General features: G+C 39.4%; 1 protein-coding gene across 3 annotated transcripts in view; it reads left to right on the top strand.

The window, feature by feature from the left end:
• Positions 1-18,073, top strand: part of TUBGCP5 (tubulin gamma complex component 5) — a 51,269-nt gene that overhangs the window by 18,035 nt on the left and 15,161 nt on the right. For all 3 annotated transcript variants that reach the window (XR_012641243.1, XM_074965807.1, XM_074965818.1), the window contains exons 13-20: positions 2,023-2,291; positions 3,535-3,733; positions 6,668-6,856; positions 8,477-8,659; positions 9,213-9,297; positions 9,404-9,524; positions 11,120-11,298; positions 12,553-12,678. Coding sequence is in view for 2 of the 3 variants with exons in the window: in XM_074965807.1 (XP_074821908.1) it covers positions 2,023-2,291; positions 3,535-3,733; positions 6,668-6,856; positions 8,477-8,659; positions 9,213-9,297; positions 9,404-9,524; positions 11,120-11,298; positions 12,553-12,678 (1,351 nt within the window). In the remaining variant the exon portion in view is untranslated. The remainder of the gene's footprint in view (positions 1-2,022; positions 2,292-3,534; positions 3,734-6,667; positions 6,857-8,476; positions 8,660-9,212; positions 9,298-9,403; positions 9,525-11,119; positions 11,299-12,552; positions 12,679-18,073) is intronic.

Raw genomic sequence — 18,073 nt, 5'->3', positions numbered from 1 at the left:
CTAACTGAGTAGGAAGCCTTATTTGTAAATTTAACTTATCATGAGAATTGTTTTACCTGTTTTTACTGCGATGTGCTAAAACAAAAGCTATTGAAGTATTATAGTGCATCTGTTGGGTATTAAATTTTGAGGTATTTCAGACACATGTGCGTTATCTGGTATTCAGTTTCACTTTGGTTATTTGTATGGAGACTCCTACATAGTGATGTAGGGTTTTTCTATTTTATTTATTAAACCTAAAAGCATCAATCATTTGTAATTAAAGATCCATGGCACTTAGAATAATTAACTTCCTGAATAAATTCCAGTTTGAGCATTTGGTCTGGTTACTTACATTTCTCCTGGATTTCAGTTGTATGTATTAGTGTAATGGCATGGCACCCGTCTCACAGGAGCACCCCTTCTGGGCAGGTATGTCTGTGATCTTTAAATAGTTCGAGCTCTGATATTGGGCTATACCACCAGGGTTTTCTCCCTAAAGCAATGGTTTTGCCCTCTGGGTCTATCCTGGTCTAAGATCTCCAGTTGGGCTACTAAGTAGTTCAGTTCCTCTTCTGGGGGTTTATCAGTGTCTGGTTGTAGACCAGTTCTCCATGGCCTATGCGGGGGATCCAGGCCCACCCACTACTCTGGGTCTCAGTCCAGGGACGCTAAGAATAGCAGCCATGTGCCACCATGTCCCTTTAGTAAAACTGCCTTTGATTCCAAGGGCCACTTCCCCATGGTCCCACCTTCACCAAAGCTTCACCTTTACCTCAGGGCTCATCTAAGTTCAGGCTCAGGAGCCAGCACCGAGTTGTCCATGGTGCTGCAGTTCCCTTTGGCCAGCCAGGAGCACTATATATACTCCTCCAGCTCCAGCAAGGAACTGACTGTCTCTGGCTCTGCTACTCCATTTATATGGCCCTCCTGGGCCCTGATTGGCTGCTCCCTGAAGCCTATCTGTCTGCTTCCCCTGCAGCTACTCTAGGCTGCTTGGAGGACTACTGTTCTGCTCCTTTCTTGGGATGGGTGTGGCAGGACACTAGTCCACCCCATCACAAATAGTCTCTTGTTTCTTGTTCTAATAATCTATTGTGCAATGATTCTGTGCACTGTTAAAGTTACCATCATTCTAGAGATGACTGTGTGTCAATCACAGGTGAAATGATTACTTTGTGTGAGTTGTTCAATAAAGATAGTTGCAAAGTTCTTCACTTAGAAAGGAAAAATCAAATGCCCAAATACAGAATGGGGAATAATTGGCTAGGTGGTAGTACTGCTGAAAAGGATTTGGGGATTATAGTGAATCACAAATTGAATGAGTCAACAGCAGGACACAGTTGCGGAAAAAGCTAATAACATTCTGGAGTGTCTGAACAGGAGCATTGTATGTAAGACACAGAAGGTAATTGTCCTGCTCTACTTGGTGTTTGTGAGGTGGAGTACTGTGTTAAATTCTGGATGTCATACTTTACGAAAGATGTGGACAAATTGGTGAGAGACCAGAGGAGAATATCAAAAATGATAGGCCAGGTTTTCTAAACCTTCCATAATGGAAGACTGAGTGGGGACCTGATAAGCCTTCAAATACATTGAGGGCTGTTTACAAAGAAAACTTATCGGTTGTTCTTCATGTCTACAGAAGATAGGACAAGAAGTAATAGGCTTAATGTGCGGCAAGGGAGATTTAGGTTAGCTGTTAGGAGAACTTTTCTAATTATAAGGGTAATTTAGCTCTAGAATAGGCTTCCAAGGGAGGCTGTGGAATCCCCATCATTGGAGGTTTTAAAGAACAGGTTGGACAAACACCTGTCAGGGGTGGTCTAGCCTTGGTCTTGCCTCAGTGCAGGGGACTAGGCTTGGTGACCTCACGAGGTCCCTTCCAGTTCTACATTTCTATGATTCTGTCATTTCTATAGTGCTTTGGGATCATTCCAAATAGAAGGTGAAATATAAATGAAAGATTTATATTATTATTTAATAGTGAAGCTTTATCTTTTTAAAAGGATAAAGTGTAACGATTTTCTCTCTCCATTGTAGAAACAAAAATGTCCCAGTTAATCACAGGGATTTTTGGTATGCTACCTACACATTATATAGTGTGTCAGAAAAGATGGAGAATGAAGAGAAAATGAGTGATAATGCCAGTGCCAGCTCTGGAAGTGATCAGGCTCCCTCAAGTAGGCAGCACACAATGGTCTCCTTTCTGAAACCAGTTCTAAAACAAATCATCATGGCTGGAAAGTCCATGCAACTGTTGAAGAACCTTCAATCCAAAGATGATTCTCCATGGCAAGCTGCATCAAGAGGTGAAAATAAATTGTGTAAAATATTATTCTTGTCTGTGTCTAACAGCATTTGTATATTTAGGGTGTATTCGTGTTTCCATTATAATCCACTGTTTTTAGAGCAGTGGTTCTCAAACTTTTGTACTGTCTGATTGTGACCCCCCCCCCTTATAAATTAAAAACACTTTTTTATATATTTAACATCATTATAAATGCTGGAGGCGAAGCAGAGTTGGGGGTGGAGGCTGGCAGCTTGCGACCCCCCATGTAATACCTCGCAACCCCCTGAGGGGTCCCGACCCCCAGTTTGAGAACACCTGTTCTAGAGTATATAACTCTCCTTCTTATGCTTGCACTGTGTGGTTTGTAACTTCACATCTGATTTGAAACAACTGGTTCTGTTCCAAAACCCCTGACACACGACAATGTGAGAACTGAATTTTTACCTTAATTCAGAATTTCTTTGCTTTTCTCAGTTTTAAGTTGCTCTTAAACATTATTTTAAATTCTCTCTTGTTACTTTGTACTATTTAAGATCTTTCTTCAAACCATAAAACTATTTTCTTATGTGATTAATCTATTGGTTTCCATTACTAAGTAGTTCATTGGTTTAGGAATGATAGGTAATAAATAGGATTCCTGATTTGAGGAAAGCCCGTTGATGATCTGCCCAAAGAGCTTGATATAACTGTAGGCATGCTGAATACTTGGAGTAACCATCATCAGTGATGGTACACAAAGGACAGTAGTGGGAGCTGTGATGTCTGTTATCTTCACATGGGACAATATAAATTAGCTATTTGTAGGTTATACAAGTCCCTTTCTATTTAAATGTAGAGTGAGGTGGCTTTGAACTGTTTTGCAACCTCTTTTTACATCTGTGTTATCCCTTTTGGCATGGGAGGATAAACTGTCATTGAAAACAAGTTTTTGTATTAATGGCTGACAGTTACTTTATATCCAAAGTCTTTAAGGGTTTAATATTTTCAGAAATATTAATTTCATATTTTAGGTTCCAGTTCAGCAAGATATTTCAGTATGTACCCAACATTAAGCATATAAATAGTCCTATTAATATCAATATTTAAAGTTAGATGTGTGCTTAAGTACCTTGCGAATCACAGCCTAGATTCTATTGATGCTGCATATGGAAATATAACAAGCAAAACTGGGTTTGTGTTAATCTCCTTAACTTAGTTGTTCTAGTATAATCAACATTGTTTCTTAGAATAATATTTACCATATATTTTACTATCCACTTCAGATGCAGAAAGAAAGAGTTTGTACACACTATTTCTGGAGTCTGTGCAGTCCCGTCTGCGGCATGGGGAAGAATCTGTTCCAGATATTATTACAGAACAACAAGCTACAAAGCAGAGTTTGATAAAGATGCAGTCTATAGCAGAGAGACACTTAGAGCTGGATGATGTTCATGATCCATTGCTGGCTATTAACTTTGCTAGGTAATTGAACACCTGAAAGATAACTGATCTCACCACCGTGTTGTCAGAAGCCACAAGGCATCAACTTTTTGCTATTGCTGCTTAAAACAAACAAGCTCAGGAACAAGCCTAAAGGGGAGCACGGCTAAGTATTGTCTCAGGCATCTTATGAATGGCCAAAGGTTCATTAAAAATATAAATTATTAAAATGAGTATTCAAGAACGGTTCTATATATGCCTACTACATCTAGCAGGACTTAAATGTTTTTAGTGAAAATGGGAACTGTCTCTAGCATGGCAAATTTTATTACAAAAAAAGTAGATATCATTTCTCAAATTATGATAGAACAAATGCTGTAGAAAAATGTAATATTTTTAATGTATGTGCATGGCACATAATGTAAAATGTCTTTCATTTGAATCAACATGTTTCTTTTTGGCCTATCACAAAGATGTATCTTGCAAAATTCTACTGTGGTACTAACAGTAGTTTAAAACAAACCTTTCAGGAAAAAGGCCACAAAAATAATTGTTCCTTTGTGATAGGGTAATGTGAGGAAACTAGCAGAGCAGCAATACGTTGATTTTAACAGTCTTACATAGGTCATAATAGTTAGTGGTGAGAATGTTAGCTATTTATTTCTGTTACGTACCAATAGGTAGATCTGTGTTCTGGCTTTTCAGAAAGAGTTCTAATGTAACAATGGTGCCTTTAGTTCTTGGTTGTATTTAAAAGCTTTCATTGTGAAGTTAACAACCTTACAGTTTAACAGGGTACAATGTATTATAAAAATACTGTAATTAATAGTTGAACTATGTACATAATCTCTCTCAGTGGATGAGAATATTCTCTTAAAAGTTGATAGGCTGGTTAACTCAGTCCTTTTGTCGATCAAGACAATCTCTGCTCTGAAGTGATGGAAACCGGACTTGCACTACACTGATTTTACCTGTTGATAGCTTTTGCTGTACTGTAATGATGATTTTGACCCTACTCTGATAAACGAATTGGCTTTGGCTTACTAATGCTATGTCTACACTACAGCCTATGTCTGCAAAACTTATGTTGCGCAGGGTTGTGAATATTTTACCCCCATGAGTGACAGAGGTTACACCAACATAAGTGTTCGTGTGCACAGCACTATGTCTGTGGGAGAGCTTATGCTGCTTGCAGAGGTGGTTTTATTTATGCCGACAGGAGAGCTCTCTCCTGTCGGCATAGAATGTCTTCACCAGATGTGCTGCAGCGCACAGGTTTATCGGTACAGCTAAGCCACTACAGTGCTGTACATATAAACATACCCTACGTGTTAAATGTCTGACTCAGAGATTTTCCAGTGGTATAATATTATACCAGTTGGCCTTGGGTATTTAGTGGGGGAAAGCCCTGAGGCTACTGGAGCACTTTTCTTTGTTTGATTAAATTCTGTCCAGCTTTTGCTGAGATATATACTGTTACAAATTGCCATTTACCTTCTTTCACTTGTTTCTCTGGCAAATGTTGTTGACAATGTGCCAAAATAATTGCACAGGAAAATTTTAAGGCCAAGCTGCCGTTGCTGCCACGACAGCGGGCAGTAGCATGTGGTTCATTAGGAACACCAGGTTGCTGCTAGAGCTGCTGTAGCAGGGTAGAGGGAAAGGGAAGAGAAGAAAGACATATTGGGCTCCCCCTTCTCCCAGGTTGTCCCAGAGACCCATGTCCTCCACTGGAGGACACTATATGGAAACACCCACCTTCTGGTGAGGGTTGGAAGGGAGAGTGACTGTGGTTTTTTTCCCCCCATCACATGTTGTTACCTGTCTTCTAGAGACCCGATAGCTGGCTCCAGCAGCGTATTTCCACCCCTGTCTAGGGCTGGAGTTCTCCTAACTTCCAAGGTTTGTCTTATCCCATTGAGAGAGAGATTATGATTTATGTGTCTGTGCATTGAAGTAATATCCCCCTCTTACACCAGTACGCAGGCTACCCAAATCTATATTTGGCACTTTTGCGACTGCTACTGGAATACTATGTCCAGTTCTGTGTTCGCAATTCAGAAAGGATTTTGATAAATTGAAGAGTGTTCAGAAAAGAGCCGCAAGAATGATTAAAGGATTAGAAAACATGCCTTAGTAATGATAGACTCAGGAAGCTCAATCTATTTAGCTTAACAAAGAGAGTGTTAAGGGATGACTTGATTACCATCTGAGTACCTACCTGAAGAACAAGTACTTGATAATGGACTCTTCAGTCTAGCAGAGAAATGTATAGCTGCATCCAATGGCTGAAAGTTGAAGCTAGATAAATTTAGACTGGAAATAAGGTGTAAATATTTAAGTGATAATAACTAACCACTGGAACAATTTACTAAGGGTCAGAGTGGATTCTTCATTACTGGCAATTTTTAAATCAAGGTTGACGTTTTTTGTTTAAAATATATTCTCTAGAAATTATTTTTGGGAAATTTTGTGACGTGTTATACAGCAGGACAAACTAGACCACGACAGTGGTCCTTTCTGGCTTGGAATATATGAAAACCCATAACCCCTTGTTTAGGCCTTATATGACAGTGTAGCCCTAAAAGACCATATAAAACAAATATTTTTCTTATTTATTGAGGTCTACAGTATTTGTACTTGTATTGCTTTTCAGAACTACAACAAGAACTGGCATAAACACAGTGAGTGACTAGGTGGTTACAGCACATCATCCAAACTAGTACTCTTATGCCTTGTTGTATGAATAGTCACTCGAAATAATGGGTTTGTCTGAGTTAAGGCATTAATATCCATTGAGTTACCAGTACTGGAATGAAATTTTTACTACTTTTTCAATGCCTTTTTTTTTTTTTTTTTTTTTTTTAAAGCAGAAAGCTAAATGAGACCACAAAGTTTTAAATGTATGACACATTCTGTTAGGTATTATATGGATCAATTCCTTTCCAGCTAAACAGTGTTTTTTTTATTTTGAAGGTTGTATTTGGAGCAAAGTGACTTTCATGAAAAATTTACTGGTGGTGATGTTTGCGTGGATAGATCCTCTGAATCAGTGACATGCCAGACATTTGAACTGACATTGAGGTCTTGCCTTTATCCTCACATAGATAAGCAATATCTGGAATGCTGTGGCAACCTAATGCAAACTTTAAAGAAGGATTACAGGTAAGAAATGAAATTAGATTCTACTTAAAAAGCATATTCCATTATCATTGGTATACCATACTGTAAAAGCATCAATTATTTTAAGAAAATTGATTTGTAGTTGAAATCTTTTACAAACTGTTTAATCTTCTCTTCTAATTCTGCTGTGATAAACAATAACAAAAGCACTAATAAAACATGGAATTAACATAATATTTTCCAACTGTCACGCTATTCATTGTTCTTTTGTGTTCTATCCCTTTTTTCTGTATTACCTACTTAAGCCTAGTCTACACTAGAAAATTATGTTGGCATAACTGCATCATTCGGGCATTAAAAATTCGTATCCCTGAGTGGCATAGTTAAGTTGATATAAGTCCCCAGGTAGGCAGCGCTAGGTTAATGGAAGACCTAACTATTGTTTTTCGGAGAAGTGGATTACGTGCACTGATGGGAGAATCCCTCCAGTCGGTGTAAATAGCGTCTATACTGAAGTGCAGCTGCACTACAGTGCTGCTGTAGCATTTTAAATGTAGACATGCCCTTAGTTTGTAAGGTCATTTTTGAAGGAACCATTTCTTAGTATCTATTTGTACAGCATGAAGCATGGTGGGTGTCCAGTCTCTGATTGGGTCTCTAAGCACTATTGTAATACAAATAATAATGATAAAGAAAAAGTAAAGTGTTAGTAGCTTGAGAAAAACATAGTATTTTAATACGTTTGCTTTAATTAAATAACGTTTAAAGGTAAACAAACTTCTTAATTCAGACACTAGATTATGGTATTAAGTACTTCTGGGTAGAGAAGTATTAAAACTGAGTTAAAAATTGACAAATGTAAATGTTCCTAGAAAGAACAATGGGTAAAATCCTGGCCCTAATTAAGTCAATGTCAAAGTTATCATTGACTTCAGTGGAACCAGGCTTTCACACATGCAGCTGAAAATATGGGAGAAATTTTAGGAAGACAGAGTATGATTATCTAAATTGGAATTTGGTCATTACACTACCACTAATTATGTGATATTGTCATGCTGTGTTGAGTAAAGTGGCCTGATCTCATGACCTCTGAGCTAGTCCTAGGTCACCATCTTTCTATTTAAGGTACTGATGTGGCCCCCATCACCATAGTATCTAAGTGCCTTACAGTCTTTAAATGTATCCATCCTCACAGCACCTCTGTGAAATAGGGAAGTACTAGTACCCCTTCTTCCCCTTATTTAACAGATGAGGAACTGATATTGGAGCCCTTACTTAGGCAAAACTCCCAGTGACGTTGGAATTTTTTCAGGCTCTGCAGTTAGAGAGCTGCAATATTTCTCCCATAAAGCTGTTCTTGAATTGAGGGCCTGATCCAGAAAAGTGCTTGAGTACATGACTAGTCCTACTGAAGTCAGTGGCACTACTTTCAATGCTTTGAGCTACGCACGTGGTTAAGTATTTTGCTACATCTGGGCTTAAGTGACGTTTATGTGAAAAAATAATGTATAATAAACTTCACTGGAGTATGGGATTCAATTGGGAGTTCTTGTTGTGATGAGACTTTTAAAGGTTTGCATTACATAATGTAACATTTTATGTTAAAGGAAGATTTATAATGCACATTGAAGAGATGTTTGTGTATTTGTATTCTCTGTTTAGACTGGTAGAGTACTTGCAGGCAATGCGAAACTTTTTCTTGCTTGAAGCTGGGGATACTATGTATGATTTCTACACATCTATTTTTGATAAAATAAGAGAAAAGGAAACTTGGCAGAATGTATCATTTCTAAATGTCCAGCTCCAGGAAGCAGTTGGACAACGTTACCCAGAGGACAGTTCAAGGTAAAACGCATTGGATTAAGTTTAAAGTAACAGTGAAAGAAAAAGTCAATTTCCTTTTCCCTTCCTGTTGAAATGATAGGTTTATGAAATACATAAATATTAGGCTCTGTTGTGTTCTTAGTCATCGGTATAGCTGTAAGTTCAACCACTTTGGGTCATTCTGTCCCTGCGTTTTGAGTTAGAAACTATTGTGTGGATTGATAGAGTATTCAAAATGCAGTATGGTGGAAGTAAGCATATGATTATCTACTTAAAATATCAGAGCATTAATTAATCTGTGCACTAGAACTAAATTTTACCTGTAGACATTTGTTTTTGTTTTCCTCCACAATAAGTTCCCCTATATATTCACTTGCAATAGTGTCTTCATTAGTAATTCTGTCAAACAATCTTTTTACAAAGCTTGGAGCAGAGGTATCTTTACAAATCTTTCCATACCAGGTTAAATCTGATCACTAATATTTAGTAATGACAGATTAAAACAAAATATTTTAAGATAACCATGAGTTTCATGCAAACCATTGGCAACTGGAGTTTTTGTTTCTTTTTGTAGGCTGTCTATATCTTTTGAAAGTGTTGATACAGCAAAGAAGAAACTCCCTGTCCATACCTTAGATGGCTTAACATTGAGCTACAAGGTAAAATATAATTTTTTTTGCTTTAATTTTAAAATACATTTGAAGTGTAACCGCAAATCGCTCCATCAAATTAAGTTATCTTTTTTTGTGTTTTTTTCCTCTTTAGGTCCCTTGGCCTGTGGATATAGTTATAAGTTTAGAATGTCAAAAAATTTACAATCAAGTGTTTCTTCTCTTATTACAAATAAAGTGGGCCAAGTATAGCTTAGATGTTTTACGATTTGATGGTAAGAAATTTCTTGAAATATTTCTTGTTAATCTTAAATCTGTATCACTGAAAATATAAGGTCTTATTTTATGGCATATTGGTATCCATGCTATTGACAGTTGTTTGAATACATCCAGTATTACAGTAGCCTCTTTGAGAAGTCAGTATTGCAGCATAATAGCTCCTGTATGTAGCATTTACAAGGCACTGGGAAAGATAGTTGCTAAATTAATTTTGCTCAGCAGAGCAGTGTGAAAGTCATATTGGACCTCATCTAAACCCACTGAAATGAATGGGAGTCTTTCCATTGACTTCATTGGTGTTCGAATAAGGCCCACGGTGAGAATCCTTTCCTGATTATGTAAATAGTTAAATGATTTTGGAAGTCAAGTTTTGAAGTAAAATTGACATTGCTAGGGGCAATGTCCATCCATCTTGATGGCAAATTTCTCTCATTTGTGGTAATGGATGTATGAGCATCCAGGATAAGAGATTATAAACTAGTTGGATCCTTGATGGCTTTACAGAGTTCATCATATCTGTGTCTCATTTAACACACCTATTAAATATAGCTGGCTATATTTATTGAGGCATTTCTTTTGCAACCATCACTGTGCTATGGTATCTAGGCACCAAATACAGAATTGGTCAGTCCTACTTTGTCTGCAAAGGACCCCTACCATCTACCATACCTTAATTCAGCGATAGTTTTTTTGTTTGTTTTTCAAATCTCTGAGATTTGTTGCTAGGTTATTCTTCAGCCATAGCCACTGAAGGAAGTCCTGTGCATCATATCCTAATGCAAATACAGTCATGATTTTACCAGTAACATCATTTCCTGTCCTAAGTGGTTGTGAAAATAGTTATTTACCCTTTATAAACTACAAAGTAAAATTATGTAGGTCAGAATGTGTACTTGGGAGTTTAATTTTCCTGTGCTGGCAGAATGTCTATGGGCTCTTTAATTGTGTGGTCAAGATCAGTAGGGTGTGTGGGAGTGCTGGGGAGGAGGGTCAGGGATTTTTCCAGTATTCCACTTCAGTGGCCTTTTGGTGTTCATACTATTAAGAGTTTTATATAAAGTAGTCCACTCTACTTAACCTTTGAAAATAAATAACTGTGTCATCCAGAGAGTTTGAGTGGTTGGGCTCAGGTTTCACCTAAAGACTTTCATAACCCTATTGGATCATTGTGTCACTGAAGGTATTGAGAACTGTACTTCCTAATTTGCTAAAATGAGTTTTAATTTGTAAGGGTATGACTGGGCTTTGAAGTGTTTTCCCTTTTGTGGAGATAACAGTTTATGTTCATGTAATTTTTTAATACTGTAATTTATAAATCTTGGCACTTACATAACACTTTCTATCTTTAATACATAGCAAACATTAATTAATTGCATCACAATATCTCCTCCCAGTTACGATTTTAATATATGATTGTTATGTAGGTACTGATAAAGTATCTGAATTAAAGGACAAAAGCTATTTCAGTATATTATGTTCTGATAACTTTTAAAAAAAAGGATACATTTTTAGTTTTAATTAATATTCAAATGCAGTTAATACCTATTTATTTTATAAATATTCACCCAAACTTTTTCCTCTCCATTTTTAGAGCTAGTAAATGCTACCGAAAAACCACAGTTTAAGGAAGGACCTCAATTAGAACAAGAGACAGTTCCTCAGTTTGGATCACAAACCGAACTTATAAAACAACAAATTCACCGTATGTTCCTCTTACGAGTGAAACTCATGCATTTTGTTAACAGCTTACACAACTACATCATGACCAGGGTTCGTCCTTTTACAATAATCTGACGTATTGTAGGAATTTCTAACTGTAGTCATAACAGCTAATAATGCAAAACAACTTCTGACTAAGCATGTGTAAACAAGTAATGTCTTCACTTAATGTCTATTTTGTTCAGTTTTAAGTTCTGAACTAAAAAGGAATGTATATTGAAAATATTCATGCTGATTGTTTGTTTGAATTTTAAGACAGACATCTTAAGTTAGTAAATATTAAATAGACTTTAGGACTTTTTAATGTGGACAATTCTTTGATATTAGTAACACTTTTCTTCAGTCTAACTTTTCACCCCAAAGGTTTACAAAGAAAGGACGTTAATGTCAAGAGAAACAATAGATTTCAGTAAGCTGCAGTTATTCTGCACTCCTAATAGCATTACTGCAAAAGTTGTGTCTTTACATGGGTGCCTCTGGGAGTTAACTAATATCCATTTCCAAAACTTTATATTCTCTTAAGTGAAGCAGGAACCTGTGTAGATCCACACTTACCCTACTACTGTATATGTATTGCAATTCTGTATTAATACATTCTTTTTGAAAGGAGAACAGATGGAAGCTGGCCCACTTTCTTAATGATGATGCTCTGTGTTATGCAAGAGGTTCTGAGTTCTATTTCCAGTCCCAATCTCTTGATTCCTAGGCCTTCAGGAACTGGGATTTCTAATGGTGGTAGCATGCCCTGAATCAACACCTACAGAAGTGGCATATTCAGTCCATGGTACAACAGCAGCCCTCTCTATCACAGCAGTTCTCAAACTGTGGGTTGTGACCCCCAAAGTGACTCGTGACCCCATTTTAATGGGGTCACCAAGGCCAGCATTCCATTTGCTAGGGCTCGGGGCTGAAGCCGAAGCCTGAGCCCTGCTGCCCAAGGCTGAAGCTGAAGTCCGAGGGCTTCAGCCCTGGGGCAGCGGGGCTTGGGCTCCAGCCCTCGCCCAGGGTCATATGGTAATTTTTGTTGTCAGAAGGGGGTCGCAGTGCAATGAAGTTGGAGAACCGCTGCTCTATTGAATTAAAGAATATAATTGACATGTTGAAGGGAGTTCAGTTTTTGGTTATATGGATGGTGGCCGTAAGACTGAACCTCAAAGGTAGTGATAGAAGAGGGGAAGAGTGAGGGAATAATTGAGGTTCAGACTCTAAAAAGACCTCCCCAGAGAATTGTAGAGAAAAGAACTATGGGGATTCCAGTCATAGAGGTGGTATTCATGTTAATCCTCCCTGCTTTTTCTTCTAAAGATTCTTCACAGTACAGGTTTGGAGTTTCAGCACCAGGTAGAAGAAGCCAAAGACTTAGATCAACTGATTAAAATTCATTATAGATATTTGTCTACAATCCATGATCGCTGCCTGCTGAGAGAAAAGGTATGTGTTAAGTAAAACTGAATACGTGGTATTTTCAGCCTAACAAGGGAGAAAATGTCTGTCATTACAAATCATACAGTATATGTTGGATTTTTACATATGATAATTATAGATATTGTGGAGAGGCAGTAGCCTTTCCAGAGTTACAATTGAGACTCATTTTCCTTGTAAACCTGCATTTGCTTCCCACTCAGAATAATTTCCTTTAATTATACAGTTCAGTTCTACTTCAAATTGTACATGGGTCACCTGTGGCTAGAAGATATGGGAATTTATAGTGATTCTTTGAGTACTGTCCCTAGAGGTGCTCCACTCCAGGTGCTCTTATGCCCCCTGTACCTGTGATTGGAGATTTCTCAGAGCAGTGTTCATTTGGCCCGCGCAAGCGTGTTACTCAGTCTCGTGCTCTGTGCTGTTATATAGCACTGCATGAGCAAACCACCCTCAGTTCCTTCTTACCTGCATTGGCCTGAGACAAAGCCTTATCAGTTGTCTGCATTGTTTTACCCCAGCTGTGTCGCCTTAGTTCTTTTAGTAGTTGTTTTATTATAGTTAGTTAGTTAGTTAGTACTTGGTTGTAGTTTTAGCTGTTGTTTTTGTCTTTTTTGAAAAGATTTTTAATTTTTAATTATATATATGGCTTTTAGATCGATAATGTCTCCTCTTCTGGGAATTTTTACTTTACTGGGAGAGCATGCTAAGTTCTCCTGGTTTCAGATGCTGCCTGTTGTGCTAGCAGGGATTCCCGGTGACTGACTGACACACTCCTCATGCATCTGTTGCCTCAGGGAGTCTCATATTTTCTAAAAGTGCAACTTCTGTCTGGCATTAAAATCTAGAGCTAACAGGGAGCTCTAACTGACTCCTCACAATGGAGAGCTCACTATGGCCAGCCTCTGACACTGGTCAGGGGACCTCCTCTGTATGTTGGTCTCTGAGTAAGTCCGCTGCCTTCACTGTCTCCGAATCATACTCCTTGAGAGCACGATTCCTTTTATAAGACTCCCAGAGACCATCCCTGGAGTTTTCCAGGTAGGGAACCTACCTCAAAGAAGTCAGTCTCTGATGACTTCAGTGACTTCCGCCCCTACTTCTCTCCAGCCCGGTACCCATGAGGCTGCTGGTTCCTCAGGTACTCAAAATATGGTTTAAACTAAAGACTTTAAAGTTCTCCTGGTACATACTCAATAAAGGAGTTCAGCTTGGTATAATTTAACGCTTGAGAATTGGCAATTCTGAATTGTAAAGTGGCAGGACCTTATCAAGAAGGTTGTGGATTCTTTGCAGATCTATCTTGAGGAGGTTAAAGAACCACATCATAAGCTACTTGGCGTCCTTCATACAGTTTCATCTGCCTGCATTACCCTGGTTGTTAACGATCCTGCAATTTGGCATACCCCAGCGTCCATTCTGCCCACGTGTAAGAGTGCAGACAAAAATATCTTGTCCCCTCTAAGGACTCTATTTGTATTTTCCCATCCCTTTCCTAACTCCTTAGTGGTTGAGAGCGTTAATAAACGTGGAAGTCAGCACCGTGCTATATCTACGCTCTGTGATACAGATCATAAATGCCTCAACCTGTTTGGTAGAAAAGGATATTTGTCAGCCACTTTACAGTTGAGAATCGCCAACTACCAGGCATTAATGGTGAAGTATAACTATATAAATTATACCAAGCTGAACTCCTTTTATTGAGTATCTACCAGCAGAACATAGAGAGCAATTCCAGGCAATTAATGCAGTAGGCCAACTGCTCACCAGAACATATCCTGTAGGCCTCTCTCGGCTCTGGTGATACTGCCTCTCATTTGATTTTGGTGGCTGAAGTTATTAAGGGCCTTCTGGCTTCTGCTGTCAGGATTTCCCAAGGAGGTCCAGAATACAGTCAAGACCTTCCTTTTGATGGCACCAAACTGTTTGCTGAAAGCACAATCTCTACATACGTTGGAGGACTCTTTCCCCTTCCCTCCCCCACCCCAAAGGTCATGTCAGTAATAGCAGGACATCTCCGCAGAAAGGTTATTGTGATGTTCCCTTACCTAGATATTTGGCTTCTGAAAGGTCAGGATGCAACTTGCAAAGCCATAGTCCTCTTTCTCCAATTCCTTCTGCAACTGAATATTCAAAAATCTACCTTAACCCCTGTGCAAAAGTTAGAATATGAGTTCATCTCAATTCAATAGGGGCAAGAGCCTACCTCTCAATGCATGGATTCGTGGCTCTATCCATCATAGTCAGTTAATTAATGGTGCACTCCTTGAGCTTGCAAAGGTCCTCTAGAGCATGCTGGCTTTGGTACCGCCTGAAGCACAAGGAAAAGCGCTACTTCATTCTGGTGGAGGGATGTGAGGGTTTTTACTCCCATCAGGCCCCACGTTCCCTGGTTGTAACTGTGGTGAATGATAGAGCCTATCAGGGCAGGTTCAAGTCCATTCTCAAGGATAAGGACTCTAAATGAATGGAGCTGATGGGCAGGAAGATTTATACCTCCTCTTCCTTGCAGATGCGGATTGCTAACCAGCAAGCATTGCTGTTCAAGTGTGACTTTGTGAACTGGATGGCTACGTCTAAGTTTGCAGAACAGCTGCCATAAGCCTCGAGAGAGGAATTTTGGGCATTTGTCACCGAAGGCTGCTTGGTAACTAAGACTTTGTTGCAGTCTGTGCTGGAATCTTCAGCCAGAGTGATGGCCTCAGGCGTGACGATGAGAGGAGCTTCCTGGCTACAGAATTTGGGCATTGCTCCCAATGTGCAGCAGGCCATAGAGGATTTTCCCTTTGATGGCCAAACGCCGTTTTTGGATAGGACAGATGAGACTTTGCACTTCTTCAAGGACTCTAGGGCTACCCAACAGTCCTTGGGAGTATATACGCTAACAGTGCAGAGGCACCACCGTGGTGGTCAACAGCAGCTGTAGCGTCCGCAGCGCACATTTGGGCAGCCGTTCCCTCCCCCAAGACAGCGGGACTATACCAGAAAGGGGCATAGATCCCATAGAAAGAAGCAGTCCTGTCTGGCCAGTCCATGTGCCCTCCCCTGGCACCCGTTAAGCCCCATTTTGACTCCTTGGTCCATAGCAGTGTTCCAGTCATCATTCCTTTCTCCCTGTCCCTTCAATTTGGGGACAGGACAGCCTTCTTTTACAATGCATGGGTTTTGATCACCATTGACAGCTGGGTTTTAGGCACTGTCAGATCTCATAAACTTTAAGGTCAGAAGGGACCATTATGATCATCTAGTCTGACCTCCTGCACAGCGCAGGCCACAGAATCTCACCCATCCACTCCTGCAATAAACCTCTCACCTATGTCTGAGCTATTGAGGTCCTCAAATCATGGTTTAAAGACTTCAAGGTGCAGAGAATCCTCCAGCAAGTGACCCGGGCCCCAAGCTGCAGGGGAAGGCGAAAACCCCCAGGGCCTCTGCCAATCTGCCCTGGAGGAAAATTCCTTCCCGACCCCAGATATGGCGATCAGCTGAACCCTGAGCATGTGGGCAAGACTCACTGGCCAGATATCCAGGAAAGAATTCTCTGTAGTAACTCAGATCCCACCCCATCTCACATCCCATCACAGGCCATTGGGCCTATTTACCACTAATAGTCAAAGATCAATTAATTGCCAAAATCATGTTATCCCATCATACCATCTCCTCCATAAACTTATCGAGCTTAATCTTGAAGCCAGATAGGTCTTTTGCCCCCACTGCTACCCTTGGAAGCCTGTTCCAGAACTTCGCTCCTCTGATGGTTAGAAACCTTTGTCTAATTTCAAGTCTAAACTTCCTGATGGCCAGTTTATATCCATTTGTTCTTGTGTCCATATTGGTACTGAGCATAAATAATTCCTCTCCCTCCCTGGTATTTATCCCTCTGATATATTTATAGAGAGCAATCATATCTCCCCTCAGCCTTCTTTTGGTTAGGCTAAACAAGCCAAGCTCCTTGAGTCTCCTTTCATAAAACAGGTTTTCCATTCCTCGGATCACCCTAATAGCCCTTTTCTGTACCTGTTCCAGTTTGAATTCATCCTTCTTAAACGTGAGAGACCGGAACTACACACAGTATTCCAGATGAGGTCTCACCAGTACCTTGTATAACGGTACTAACATTTCCTTATCTTTACGGGAAATACCTCGCCTGATGCATCCCAAGACCGCATTAGCTTTTTTCACAACCATATCACATTGGCGGCTCATAATCATCCTGTGGTCAGCTAATACTCCAAGGTCCTTCTCCTCCTCTGTTACTTCCAATTGATACGTCCCCAGCTTATAACTAAAATTCTTGTTATTAATCCCTAAATGCATGACCTTACACTTCTCACTATTACATTTCATCCTATTACTATTACTCCAGTTTACAAAGTCATCCAGATCTTCCTGTATGATATCCCGGTCCTTCTCTGAATTGGCAATACCTCACAGCTTTGTGTCATCCGCAGACTTTATTAGCCCACTCCCACTTTTTGTGCCGAGGTCAGTAATAAAAAGATTAAATAAGACTGGTCCCAAAACCGATCCCTGAGGAACTGCATTGGTAACCTCCCTCCAGCCTGACTGTTCTCCTTTCAGTAAGACCCACTGTAGTTTCCCTGTTAACCAGTTCCTTATCCACCTTTCAATTTTCATATTGATTCCCATCTTTTCCAATTTAACTAATAATTCCCCTTGTGGCACCATATCAAATGCCTTACTAAAATTGAAGTAAATTAGATCCACTGCGTTTCCTTTGTCTAAAATATCTGTTACTTTCTCAAAGAAGGAGATCAGGTTGGTTTGGCACGATCTACCTTTTGTAAAACCATGTTGTATTTTGTATTACCATTGACCTCAATGTCCTTAACTACTTTTTCCTTCAATTTTTTCCAAGACCTTGCATACTACAGGTGTCAAACTAACAGGCCTGTAGTTACCCTGATCACTTTTTTTCCCTTTCTTAAAAATAGGAACTATTTAGCAATTCTCCAGTCATACAATAGAACCCCTGAGTTTGCAGATTCATTAAAAATTCTTGCTAATGGGCTTGCAATTTCATGTGCCAGTTCCTTTAATATTCTCAGATGAAAATTATCTGGGCCCCCCGATTTAGTCCCATTAAGCTGTTCAAGTTTGGCTTCTACCTCGGATATGGTAATATCTACCTCCACATCCTCATTCCCATTTGTCATGCTACCATTATCCCTAAGATCCTCTTTAGCCTCATTAAAGACTGAGGCAAAGTATTTGTTTAGATACTGGGCCATGCCTAGATTATCCTTAACCTCCACTCCATCCTCAGTGTTTAGCGGTGCCACCTCTTCTTCTTTCTTTTTTTTCTTCTTATTTATATGGCTATAGAACCTTTTACTGTTGGTTTTAATTCCCTTTGCAAGGTTCAACTCTACATGACTTTTAG

Source organism: Natator depressus, chromosome 1 (assembly GCF_965152275.1).
Source record: "Natator depressus isolate rNatDep1 chromosome 1, rNatDep2.hap1, whole genome shotgun sequence".
NCBI classification, from domain to species: Eukaryota; Metazoa; Chordata; order Testudines; family Cheloniidae; genus Natator; species Natator depressus.
The sequence above is the reverse complement of the archived record's forward strand: the minus strand, read 5'-3'. Positions and strand labels throughout refer to the sequence as shown.